The sequence below is a fragment of the Crinia signifera genome, chromosome 1 (assembly GCF_055691185.1).
Source record: "Crinia signifera chromosome 1, ASM5569118v1, whole genome shotgun sequence".
Taxonomy (NCBI): Eukaryota; Metazoa; Chordata; class Amphibia; order Anura; family Myobatrachidae; genus Crinia; species Crinia signifera.
The window spans coordinates 45,702,016-45,715,952 of NC_139217.1; the positions used below are offsets into that span (position 1 = coordinate 45,702,016).

The 13,937-nt window shown below is 45.6% G+C and overlaps 1 protein-coding gene across 1 annotated transcript in view; it reads left to right on the forward strand.

Annotated features, from left to right (window-relative positions):
- The window catches only part of POLR1A (RNA polymerase I subunit A), a 94,899-nt gene that overhangs the window by 18,184 nt on the left and 62,778 nt on the right, over window positions 1-13,937 (forward strand). Inside the window, exons 11-22 of the mRNA XM_083146587.1 lie at window positions 572-694; window positions 838-1,065; window positions 2,304-2,558; window positions 2,722-2,913; window positions 5,250-5,399; window positions 6,661-6,844; window positions 9,857-9,939; window positions 10,952-11,110; window positions 12,076-12,174; window positions 12,252-12,404; window positions 13,400-13,482; window positions 13,746-13,911. Coding sequence (XP_083002713.1) covers window positions 572-694; window positions 838-1,065; window positions 2,304-2,558; window positions 2,722-2,913; window positions 5,250-5,399; window positions 6,661-6,844; window positions 9,857-9,939; window positions 10,952-11,110; window positions 12,076-12,174; window positions 12,252-12,404; window positions 13,400-13,482; window positions 13,746-13,911 — 1,875 coding nt within the window. The remainder of the gene's footprint in view (window positions 1-571; window positions 695-837; window positions 1,066-2,303; window positions 2,559-2,721; window positions 2,914-5,249; window positions 5,400-6,660; window positions 6,845-9,856; window positions 9,940-10,951; window positions 11,111-12,075; window positions 12,175-12,251; window positions 12,405-13,399; window positions 13,483-13,745; window positions 13,912-13,937) is intronic.

A 13,937-nucleotide genomic window follows, 5' to 3' on the forward strand; every position in this document is an offset into this window, starting at 1 on the left:
TAGGTTGTCCCAAAACATCGACATACACAAGAGCAATGCGTGAAAATGGTTTACGTGAAGTTTTTCATACTTTACCGTTGCCAATCGGAGTCCACATGGCATGGGGTGCCATGTGAGGCTATGGGGTGGACTAATTGCTATCCTCCACACCAAGGCTGTCAGTCATTCATTGCTGGCCTGTTTGGGAGTAGAAGCACATCCCCCATACAACCACATCCTTCGTAAAGTAGGCATATGGTAGCAAAGGACTGAAGAACCAAGAAACCTTCTTAAGGTGGCCATACACCGACAGATTTATCTTCAGATCTGGCTGGTTGGAACAAAAACATGGTTATGGATGACAGCAAATGACAGTTGACCATTTGCTTGGAAATGCTGGAAAACTGATAAACTGTCACTCATCCATAACCATGTTTTTGTTCCAACCAGCCAGATCTGAAGATAAATCTGTCGGTGTATGGGCACCGTTTACTTGGTACGTTTATAACCACAACGATTTATTTTAGGTCATGTCCGTTTTCCCAGTAAGGTGCACACTGCACAGTAATAAACCTTTCTGCTTTCCTAATAGCTTCTAGAGAAGAAGGACGGCCTGTTTCGGAAACACATGATGGGAAAACGTGTAGATTACGCCGCGCGTTCCGTCATCTGCCCAGACATGTACATCAGTACCAATGAGATTGGGATTCCTATGGTAGGTCTCTGGAGACCATCCTTTTTATTCATTGACCTCACTGCGCTCTCTATAGCCTACCAACCATTAAAGACCAGACCGTTTGATTGGTCAAAAGTTTAAATGTTCCTGATCGGATGTTCATTCTTATTGTTTGCTGTAAGGTATTTGCTACCAAGCTGACCTATCCACAGCCGGTCACCACCTGGAATGTGCAGGAGCTGAGGCATGCCGTGACCAACGGACCCAACGTCCACCCTGGAGCATCTCTTGTGGTTAACGAGGACGGCTCTCGCACGATATTGAACCCCGCTAATCTTGTACAGCGGGAGGCCATCGCTAAGCAGTTGCTCACTCCCTCTACCGGCACACAGAGGCTGCCTGCCAAAATTGTGAGTGACTTCTAGTTTCTCTCATTTATTTTTGCCCCGCGAGATAATGTATCGACCAATCCGCTTCTGTCATTTTGCAAACCCAGCCAGTAACCTGGCAGTTGGAAGCTGGTTGGCTGAAACCTTTGAGGAGATCTACTAACCCTTGGAAAGCTTATTGGTTCTACTCCTCCTATATCTAAAACCAACTGGAACACAAAGAAAGAGCAATGTGCTAGATCATATTGGGATCAACCGTAAAGCTGCAGTGACCCAGGATGAGCTGCGTTGCAGTCAGCAGCATGTTGGTACACGGAAACATGTCGCTGACCACCCAGGGGCAGTGGGCTGCAGTCTGCTGGGGACTTTAGCTATGTTACAGATAGTTTGTGAATATAAGCTTACAGGTGTAGCCATGATCATCGCAGCATAGGTGGCGCGACTCGTGTGTCTGCGGCTAGGATGTGTGTGCGTCTGCATGTGCACATGCATCGGAATTAATAGAGCAATCGCAGGCTGCGAATAGTCGCAGCCTGGCGCAGTATGCCTGTGCGCACGCATCGCAGCGTGAATGACCATTGCTAAATCTGTACATTTATTATTATCCTTTTATATGGCGCAACAAGGGATCCGCAGCGCCAAATTGCCGAGTACATAAATGAATACGCAAAAAAATGACTTAAGGTGCCCATACACTAGTAAGATTTATCTTCAGATCTGGCTGGCTGGAACAAAAACATGGTTATGGATGAGTGACAGTTTGTCCGTTTTCCAGCATTTCCAAGCAAATGGTCAACTGTCATTTTCTCTCCTCCATAACCAGGATTTTGTTCCAACCAGACAGATCTGAAGATAAATCTGCGTGTGTATGGCCACCTTAACAGTTGAATACAATAGTGGACAAGTACAGGGTACATACACATAGCTGCATCAGCAGAGGACACTGGAAGAAGTATCAGAGTGGCAGAAAACTGCAGGAATTGATGCCATCAAAATGGTGTAGGTGACAGAAGGAAAAACACATGAGGAGAGAGGGCCCTGCTCGTGAGAGCTTACATTCTAAATGCGACAGGTGGACAGATGGGCTAGACTGAGCATGGAACAGAGATTGAAGGTGAGGGTTGGCTGGGTTTGGTGAAGAAGCGGGTCTTGGAAGCCTATCTGAATTTTGTAGAGCGTATGATTGGGAGATAATTCCAGAGGTACACGTGGTCTGCTCAATTTCTTCATGTATGTTCTGTTTTCCTATGTAACTGCAGGTGTACCGTCATGTTAAAAATGGCGACGTACTTTTGCTCAATCGCCAGCCTACACTACACAGGCCGTCCATCCAAGCTCACAAGGCACGGATCCTCCCGGGGGAAAAGGTGCTGAGACTGCACTACGCCAACTGCAAGGCCTACAACGCCGACTTTGACGGAGATGAAATGAACGCTCACTTCCCGCAGAGCGAGCTAGGCCGAGCAGAGGCCTACACCATAGCGTGTACCGACGAGCAGTACTTGGTGCCCAAGGTACTATCTCCCAACAAAGTAAAAAGTTTTTTCCGGTTCATGGGCTGCCATTCCATCCACTGTGGTGGCAGAGGGGGGAAAGAGCCAACAATTAATCTAGAGATGGCGTTTATTATGGTGGTCATCTAGGGAATCTCTGATCTATCCGATTTCTGTCTTTAAGGATGGAACGCCCTTAGCAGGCCTGATCCAAGATCACATGGTGTCTGGCGCGAGTATGACTATACGCGGCTGTTTCTTTACCAGAGAACAGTACATGGAGCTGGTATACAGAGGGCTGACCGATAAACGAGGCCGCGTTAAAACGCTTCCGCCAGCAATTGTGAAACCATGGAGACTATGGACAGGAAAACAGGTAAGATAATAAGCTGCATTGGGGTAATAATGGTGCTTTCTGGCGGCTGCTGGTCTGCACATTACCCGTATACTTGTTTGCGTACATGGAGAATCTTCCAGTGCTGCCAGTGAGTCCTGGGCGGTGATGTATGGCAGTGGTTGGGGTAGTAGTTGGTGTAGCTTCCCTATGTGAATTTTGGATTGTGCACCAGCCAGTCTTCATACCTTTTCCCTTTTGGCTCAGTTTCCATAAGGGTTGGATGCAGGATGATAGATAGAACATGGGTCTCTATGGGACCATTGGGATCTCTGCTGACACCATATTGTTGGAGGAGAGAGCTTGTGTTAGCTACTTGGTCTGTTCCCAGAGTAACAAAGGCGCCCTGGCTGCACATGTGCAGTCTCTGACCCAGTGCCCCTTCTGCTCATACACCACTTACTCGGTTATGTCCTACGCAGTGCTTCAATTAAAATTAAAATTATGATCTTGCTCCTCTGCCCTGTATCTTAGCATTATTTCTACTGATCTCCACTAGGGGGCGCAGTACCCACATGGTTTGAATGCTACAGATATTTCAAAACACCTTTTACAATTCTGGGCTCCTCGCTACAAAAAAGACATTCTAGAACTGGAAAAAGTTCAGGGGAAGGGCAACCATGCTAATAAAAGGCGTGGAGTCATTAAACTACAAGCACAGATTAGCCAAATTAGGAATGTTAACGCTGGAAAAAAGATGTTTTCGGGGGTGACACGCTTAACCTATACAAATATATCAGGGGACAATATAACGAACTGTCAGACACCCTAATTACTTTGAGGTCGGAGACTAGGACACGTGGGCCTACTCTCAGGATGGAGGAGAGCAGATTTCATACCCTCCTAAGTAAGGGTTTTTTACGCTCAGGGCAGAAGACGTATAAAACTCTCTTCCAGAAGAAGTGGTGTCGGTAGGCACAATAGATAAATTTAGTTAAGGTTGGACAAACCTTTACTGGATACAAACATCGAGGGGAACAACTGATGAACACCATTTAGCCCAAAGTGCAATTGAAGTAGAAAATCCATAAGTGGGATCTAACATCTAAGGCAGTGGTTGTCAACCTGGGTCCTCAAGACCCCCTTAAGTTTTCAGTCACCCATCGTGTGCACAGGTGCACTCCTTACTAACTGACGCATTTGAAAAGATCCACAGGTGAGTTAATTATTTCACTTGTGATTCTGTGCTGAGACATGGAAAATGTGCACCATGTGGGGTCCTGAAGACCGAGGTTAAGAACCGCTGCTCTAGGGGTTCCTGTAAAAGGTTGAAATTGGTGGATGCAAGTCCTCTTTCAACCTAAACTACTATGTTGCTAGGTACAGTATGTTACGCCTTCTTACCAGTTGCTGTGCCATTACTGTCCACCAGGGGATGCAACAGTCAATAGTTTTTAGTCACTGGTGACATTAACACAGACTTAAGCTGGGTACAGACCTAAAGATTTATCTGTCCAATGTGTCTGGTGAGAACAAAAATCTGGTAAAATCTGGGAGCGTATAAGAATCAACCATTTGCTCTCAAATGCTGGAAAATGGACAGAAACGATTGTTCGTACAAGTTTATGTCAAATGGGCTCAAACATGGGACCATGGTCTGTTTTCCACAGTTTTTGAGCAAATTCGCTAGGCGTACACTGAACGATTTCCAACGATATAGATAAATGAATTGTTTTTTACCAGTAACGGTCTTATTTTATGAAGACTGTTCCTTTTCTTTATCGTACACACTGAGCGATATGCACCTAGTCATAAACTACATCGGCAGAGTTTGTCTTCATGTAAAGACAAGACAGGGACTGGCAGGAGCATCACTATAGTTCCTACACACTGAGCAATATGTACGATAATTATGTTGTTAATATCATCGTCATCATACTTATCTTATTCCATACTGTGTACAGGGCTTGAGGTAACATTTTCTTCACAAAGCTGGATCATTGTTCAACTTGGATTTATATTGTACCCCAACATTATTAAGATTTTCTGTCCATAGTTCCTATCTATTAATGGGGCAGATGTATTAGGCCTGGTGAACAGATAAAGCGAAAGGTCATAACGAACCAATCAACTGACATTCAATAACGGTTATTTTTCAAACATAGCTGATTGGCTGGTGCATTATCGCCTTCTTGGTGATGGCGGTCTGATGCATCCCCAGAATGTCCCACTTGTTTCCACCTTTTATATGAAGCATTTATGTCGTCTTTGAGATACGGCAGTTGGATCTGTACCTGAACAGGAGCCTGTGTGTGTAGACCGATTTGGATGGGGTAAAAGTACCCATAATGCCTTTCTCCCCTTCTCTGTCCCCTCAGGTAGTATCTACGTTACTCATCAACGTAATCCCAGATCATCACATTCCTCTCAACCTCACGGGCAAAGCGAAGATCGGCGGGAAAGCCTGGGTGAAGCAGCCGCCTCGGCCAACTCCGGGCTTCGAGCCGGACACGATGTGTGAGTCACAGGTGTGTATTGCCTATCTGTGCCTCCCTCCCGTAGCCACTGCTATTTTATAGGTGATGTCATAGTCATGTTGGAATGTCGACCTATCCTCTCTGGTTGCCCGACGGCTACTTATTTGCTTCTGGAAGCTGCAATTGATCCAGTTGTGTCTTCCAGGTCCTGGCAGTCGTGATGTTTGGTTCCGGGTCATGCCTCTGGTGTACCGTACACCTAATCCCTTCCCCTGCCGCTCACAGCCTAACACTAATGTTGACATTTTGACAATGTCAACATTCCACCTGTCAAGTCTGACAAGTGTCTAGACCAGGGCTTGCCAATTTTTTTTTTTTAAATCTAGGAGCCAGGATGAAAATGTAGGAGCCAGAAAAAAATAGTGACAGTGTGCGCCAAAAAGCACAATTATGCCTATTACACATGTTACATACCCATTGCACGTACCCGCAACGCACAATGCCAATTACACATTATGCCACACACTGAAAAACCTTTTGCATACTACCCCACACACCGTAATGCCCATTACATGGTAAACCAAACACCGTAATGCCCATGGCATATTATGCCACAGTGCTGCTTACCTACATGCTCATTTTCTATGGGTTTGTGGCTTGATGCCAGGCAGGGGCAGACTCTGTTCTCTGGAGCCTCTGCGTAAGCAGCGGGTCCCCGTGGCTGGCTATCCTCAAGCACAGAGCTGTGTAATAGGCGCGCCGTGGACCTGCTCTGATACAGTGGCAGCCGGGAGAGTTCTGCACCGCTCTGCCGGGCTGCCGCCGTGCTGGCTGTTATATTGAACATAACCCACTGCGACACCATATTTTAACGTGTCTGAAACGGGCACCCAAGGCTGCTGATAGGATAGCCAGCCACGGGGACCCGCTGCTTACAGAGACACTGCTGCCAGCTCCCTGCCTCTCCCTGTCCATCTCCCGGCAGCCGCGATGCCCGCTGATGTCAAGCCACCACTCTGCCCGGGGGTTCTGCTTCCAGGCAAATCTGGTCGCCAGGAAGCAGATTCTGGTCGCCATGGCGACCTGGCCCTCGGGTTTTGTCGATCCCTGGTCTATACGTCTGTCCACATTATAGCAATGTTGACCCTGTGTTATAAGCAAACGGGTATATGGTAAACTTGGCATCAGTTGAATGTCCGTGTATTTATGTATCCCTTGTGTGACTGTCCCTGTCACATTGTGTGTGTGTGTGTGTGTGTCTGTCTGCTTATGTAGGCAGTGATTTATTACCCATACTCCTCTGTTCCCACAGGTTATCATTAAAAATGGAGAGCTCCTGTGCGGGGTGCTTGATAAAGCTCACTACGGAAGCTCCTCGTTTGGGCTCATTCACTGCTGCTATGAGCTCTATGGTGGGGAGACCAGCGGGAAACTGCTCACCTGCCTGGCCCGCCTCTTCACGGCCTACCTGCAGCTGTACCGCGGCTTTACCATGGGTGAGTGGTGGAACCACCTCTGTGTGTGTGTGTGTGTGTGTGTACGGTCTCAGCTACCTTTTCTGAAATACATAATTATAAGCTTGGAAGAGTTCATCAACATTACAGGGTAGCGCTGGAAGGCCAGCCTTTGTACCATATAGAATATGCACACACACTATAGATCCAGTGGAGTTATTTTATATATATATATATATATATATATATATATATATATATATATATATATATATATATATATATATTCTATATCTATCCCTTCCCCTTTTAGGATTGTATCTTGGCCTGCAGTAATAGGATTAGGTGGATCAATTGGGGAGATCTGGAATGTTATAGAATGGACACACGCCCAATAGTCTTGTAGTCTCAGCATAATCAATAACGTGATAAAGTAAGAAACTGTGCGTGTATCGGAACGGCGCTTCTTACGGGTTATCTGTAGTTGGGAAGACAATAGTGGGAGCTCCTAATTATTATTTTTTTTCCCTAAGCATAAAATATAACGTAAAACCCTGATTAAACTTAAAGATGGAACCAAATCGTTCACCTCACAAGCGTGGGTGATGTTTGCATAAAGGTTTCTTTCAATTTAGGGAGACGTCTGTGCTTCACCATAAACCAACAGAATGACACTCGCCTATATAGGTGGTGCCTATGTGCATCAAAGGGCTTCTTTTGGTGTACTCTCCTTCGTCGGATCCTCCTGTTGGGTTTTTATACTAGAGACCGAAATGAGCAGATGTTCCTAGCCAGATGGAATGGGCTACAGCAATCCTGCACAAGAAGTCCTTTAAAACCAATGCATTTACTGTATCCTTCCTCAGGGTGTATAATTCGATAGCCATAGGTGAGGGTGTTTTTACCCCATTCCATCTGGATATCAATAATATATGGACCGGCCTATACCAAACATCTGTATGGACCTTACATTATGCATAATACCTTAGTGGGACGCATAATGTAGCCTCTAGATTAGGGGTGGCCAAACTGGTCCTCGAGATCTACCAATGGTCTGTTTTCCAAATCGCCAACTGGTGCACAGCTGTAGTTATTACTAACTGTCACATTTCCCAGACTCCCTAGCTGGTGCACAGCTGTAGTCATTACTAACTGTCACATTTCCCAGACTCCCTAGCTGGTGCACAGCTGTAGTCATTACTAACTGTCACATTTCCCAGACTCCCTAGCTGGTGCACAGCTGTAGTTATTACTAACTGTCACATTTCCCAGACTCCCTAGCTGGTGCACAGCTGTAGTTATTACTAACTGTCACATTTCCCAGACTCCCTAGCTGGTGCACAGCTGTAGTTATTACTAACTGTCACATTTCCCAGACTCCCTAGCTGGTGCACAGCTGTAGTTATTACTGTCACATTTCCCAGACTCCCTAGCTGGTGCACAGCTGTAGTCATTACTGTCACATTTCCCAGACTCCCTAGCTGGTGCACAGCTGTAGTTATTACTAACTGTCACATTTCCCAGACTCCCTAGCTGGTGCACAGCTGTAGTTATTACTAACTGTCACATTTCCCAGACTCCCTAGCTGGTGCACAGCTGTAGTTATTACTAACTGTCACATTTCCCAGACTCCCTAGCTGGTGCACAGCTGTAGTTATTACTAACTGTCACATTTCCCAGACTCCCTAGCTGGTGCACAGCTGTAGTTATTACTAACTGTCACATTTCCCAGACTCCCTAGCTGGTGCACAGCTGTAGTTATTACTAACTGTCACATTTCCCAGACTCCCTAGCTGGTGCACAGCTGTAGTTATTACTGTCACATTTCCCAGACTCCCTAGCTGGTGCACAGCTGTAGTCATTACTGTCACATTTCCCAGACTCCCTTGCTGGTGCACAGCTGTAGTTATTACTAACTGTCACATTTCCCAGACTCCCTAGCTGGTGCACAGCTGTAGTTATTACTAACTGTCACATTTCCCAGACTCCCTAGCTGGTGCACAGCTGTAGTTATTACTGTCACATTTCCCAGACTCCCTAGTTGGTGCACAGCTGTAGTTATTACTGTCACATTTCCCAGACTCCCTAGCTGGTGCACAGCTGTAGTTATTACTAACTGTCACATTTCCCAGACTCCCTAGCTGGTGCACAGCTGTAGTTATTACTAACTGTCACATTTCCCAGACTCCCTAGCTGGTGCACAGCTGTAGTTATTACTAACTGTCACATTTCCCAGACTCCCTAGCTGGTGCACAGCTGTAGTTATTACTGTCACATTTCCCAGACTCCCTAGCTGGTGCACAGCTGTAGTCATTACTGTCACATTTCCCAGACTCCCTTGCTGGTGCACAGCTGTAGTTATTACTAACTGTCACATTTCCCAGACTCCCTAGCTGGTGCACAGCTGTAGTTATTACTAACTGTCACATTTCCCAGACTCCCTAGCTGGTGCACAGCTGTAGTTATTACTGTCACATTTCCCAGACTCCCTAGCTGGTGCACAGCTGTAGTTATTACTGTCACATTTCCCAGACTCCCTAGCTGGTGCACAGCTGTAGTTATTACTAACTGTCACATTTCCCAGACTCCCTAGCTGGTGCACAGCTGTAGTTATTACTGTCACATTTCCCAGACTCCCTAGCTGGTGCACAGCTGTAGTTATTACTGTCACATTTCCCAGACTCCCTAGCTGGTGCACAGCTGTAGTTATTACTAACTGTCACATTTCCCAGACTCCCTAGCTGGTGCACAGCTGTAGTTATTACTAACTGTCACATTTTCAAACATGCTGCATTTATTCCTACTACAGATCCACAGGTGGCCTGACACACATGAACTGTTGGTAGATGTTTAGGACAGGTTTGGCCACCCCTGCCCTAGATGGTGTTACACGTTATAGCTGGTTGTCCGCCTATCTGTTGCAAGCTTGTGGGTGCTGGTTGTTCTCTTGCATATCTGTTACAGTGTATTGTTGGCGCTAGTTGTTCACCTGTCCCCCTTTATCTGTTAAAGTATATTCTTGTTTGTGACCTTCTGAGTTCTCTTCACTTGCAGATGTGGAGGACATCTTGGTGCGACCCTATGCCAACGTGAAAAGACAGGAGATTATAGAAAGCTCCACCCATTGCGGAGGGCTGGTAAGCTCTTGTATAAGGAAAGCTTTCAAACACGATCATCCCTGAACTACAAAAGGCACAGCCGCCTGAGCACAGTGACGGCAGCTGTTTTACGAGCAGCTGAGTCCTATTTCAGGAGAATGTTCTCTGCACCTCGTGCCTCTCCGTTATACCTTCACGCTGATGGATAATAGGCTGCATTCTCCTGCTCAATATTGTTTGCTGCTGCAGTATGTATCGCTGATGCTGATTCCTGCTGGGCTCCACAGAGCTCCTTAATTGGCCATTGGGGCTTCTGCTGGATCACAACATCCAATCGGCTGTCAGAAGCCGGATCGCCTTTGATTAGTCACATGGTTTCTTTGTTGCACGATTGTAAAATAAATTGGGCAGATAAATAGGTGTTGTGCAATGTACTAACGCAATGCCAACCACAGGATTATTGATTTGGTTCCTTATTGATACAAGTGATTTAACAAGGACGTTCTTTGGTAAATTGATTATTAAAAGTACAAGGTTACAAGAAGTGTATTAGTCTGCAATTTTCCCCGAATCAATTTTGTTCTTCGTGGGAAATTACGTGTGTAACCTGATACTCTGGCTCCAATCCAGACATCATTTATTTGCAGGAGCCTTTGTTCCTGCTGCTATTATCTCTACCTGCAGAGGAACACGGCTCATTGTGATCTTCTAATGTTACAGCCACTTTTCCTTTGACCGTTGAGTGACTGCGATCGCGTTTCCCGGAGCCGCCAGAGTCTGTGAATAGCTCCTTACTAAACTTTCACTGGGGTTCTCTTTTGTAAACTCATGCTGGCGGCAAATCATTTCCTGGTGCAGGCAAATAACCGTCTGACCAAGGAGGGCTCCAAAAACCGATATAGACCGTACAATAGCTAAATATAGACATTATTAAGTTTCCACGCTTTAATAAATGACATTATTCTGGTTTTGTAATGATTGAGTGGTTTCACATTTTTGCTTAGTATCTGTGCAACCGTTGGAGTATGAACGACCTGACCCTTGTTTTTAGGCTGTACGGGCGGCTTTCAGCCTCCCGCCGATGTCTTCCGATGAAGAGGCCCAGGGGAAATGGCAGGATGCCCATCTCAATAAAGACCAGCGGGACTTCAACATGGTCGATTTGAAATTCAAGGAGACTGTTAATGAGTTCAGCAATGAGATAAATAAAGTGAGTATGAAGTCTAGATGGGTAGGTCTCTCTTCTTATGGTTATGTGTTCTCTAGGTGTATGTATAAGTGGCCTTACACCTAGAGGACCCATAATCGGAGTAAGTATCAAGGGCCTCACTCTGGTTATGGGGCCTCTTAAGTGTAGATTTACGGGGACTTACTCTGGTTATGGGGTCTCTAGGTGTACATGTGAGTGGTCTCACTCTGGTTTTGGATCCTCTAGTGGGTATGTTGTGCGGTGCCTCACTCTGATTTATGGGGCCTTACTCTGATTATGGGGCCTTACTCTGATTATGGGGCCTCTAGGTGTACATGTGTGGGGCCTCACTCTGGTTATGGGGCCTCTAGGTGTACATTTGCGGGGCCTCACTCTTGTTTTGGATCCTCTCTAGGTGTACATGTATGGGGTCTCAAAGAGTGGGTTTTACGACCTCTAGGTGTATGTATTAGGAGTCTCACTCCTGTCCTGTCTCATGGCCCTTACTATGGGTAGGGGTCCATAGTGACGTTGATATTATGAAAGTTGACTTAGTCATTATCGACCTTCCAGATGGATACCGTGTTGGTTTTATGACCATTCTATGTCTATTTGGTCAGAATCTCATTCTAAAACACCCATAAACCAACATCTATCATTGCCTATGGTTGCCAAATCCCCCTACTGTACCGCAATGTGCAGGGGTTTAAACCACCTAAAACTGGTCCTTGGTTAATTTACCCCTAATCTAGTAATCAGAATATATATGTTAGAGGCCTCACTCTGCCTATGTGGCCACTGGGTGATTATTATAACTGGAGAGATCACTTTGTATAGGTTGAGGCCTATGTGTCCTCTAAATGTGTATTGGCCTCACTCAGCTTATATGTCCTCTGTGTGCATATAATTCGAGGTTTCCCTCAGGTATACATGAGAGGCCTTTCTCGTTTTAAGCTTAGGCCTCACTGCTTTTGTTTCCCCCATAGGTCTGTATGCCTCTTGGTCTCCACAGACATTTTCCAGAGAATAATTTGCAGCTGATGGTTCATTCTGGAGCCAAAGGATCCACTGTGAATACTATGCAGGTACCAGTCTTGCTTATTCCTCAGATAGTGCCCTGTTACGGCAATGGGTGATTACGTTGCGTTTTTTTTTACCACAGATATCCTGCTTGTTGGGTCAGATCGAGTTGGAAGGTCGGCGGCCTCCACTAATGCCTTCTGGGAAGTCCCTGCCTTGTTTCCAGCCATATAACGTCTCGCCACGCTCCGGTGGCTTTGTGACTGGTCGATTTCTAACTGGCATCAAGCCTCAAGTATGTCGCTAAATTTGACCTTTTATATTGTACTTTATGACCACTTGGCAGACCACATATGCCATGATTGGTTAAACAATATGTCTCATGATAATGATGATCACAAGAACAGGAAAATGGAGGCAGCAAGAAGGCACAGAATGAGTTTTTTTTTATATAGGACCCTTGTAAGGTTTCTCTGCACCCTAGCCAGAACTTCAATCTACTGCCCCAATCCCACACTGCCAACCAATACCCACTTTGCTGCACCTCAATTATTATGGAGGTGGAGTTTTAAAAGTTCCACATTCACCACCTGTATGAAGTACAATACTGATGTTTTCCTCATAGATATCTGTCATTTTGTGATAAGCAGGCTCGGTGGCGCCTCCCCAGATACCGGCACTATAGGCAGCTGCCTAATGGTATAACCAGCTCTGGTTATATAGTGGAAGGAACAGGGTCCCCTAGCAGCACAGAGTGTATAATGAAATGAGTTATCTATTGCTCAGTTTTGCATGTGACGGGGAGGTGACAGGATATGAGGAGGAGAATGAAGGCATCAGGAAGCCACAGACTTATATACCGTAGTAGAAGGATTCTTTGTGGTCCAAATAGTTCCGGCCAATGACCTTCCACCCCTGTGATGATGGGATTGTAATTGGACTACGGGATACGCATTAAATTAGGACACAAAAATAGAATTTTTTTTTGTGTGTTTATTATTTAAATATTAATTAAATTGGTTTTTAATCTCACTGCTTTTTCCATTTTCTGGGTGCTTATTCACATCTATGCACTTAACAAATTCTTGAGTCGCTGATGGCTAATTAGCCAGTAAAAAATTAGGAACAATCTGTTAAAGGCTTGGTCTTACCCAAATGGCAAATTAGGAAAGTGTTTAAAACAATTCTGTATAATCTTTGCAATGCCCCTCTCAGTTTTCATTCATTCTTCTACCCATTCCCGGCGCACACGTGTGAACGAGCCCCAACTGATGTCTCCTCCTTCCCTAGGAATTCTTCTTCCATTGTATGGCTGGCAGAGAGGGTCTGGTGGACACTGCTGTAAAAACCAGTCGCTCTGGATACCTGCAGAGGTAAGTACTGCATCAGCATCCTCCTGTCCGATTTATTTAGGTATGTGTCATGTATAGATATCGAAAGTGAATGCGTTGTTTGGCGTCCTGCAGACATCCTAGAAAATAACAACGAGGGATTACGAAGAGATGGGATGTGGCGGCGAGTGATTGGACAGTACCGCCGCTAACCAAACACCCCGCACAGTCCTCATACGTCAAACTTCTCTAAGAAACAGCACGCACTAATGTTATCAATGATCGGTCCTTCTGTGTCTCTTCAGGTGTGTCATTAAGCATCTGGAGGGACTGGTGGTTCAGTATGACCTCACTGTTCGTGACAGTGATGGCAGCGTGGTGCAGTTTCTGTATGGGGAAGACGGGCTAGACGTGCCCAAGACACAGTTTCTGCAGCCGAAACAGTTCCCATTCATTGCTGAGAATTATGAGGTATGACGCTCTTCTGTTACTAACTG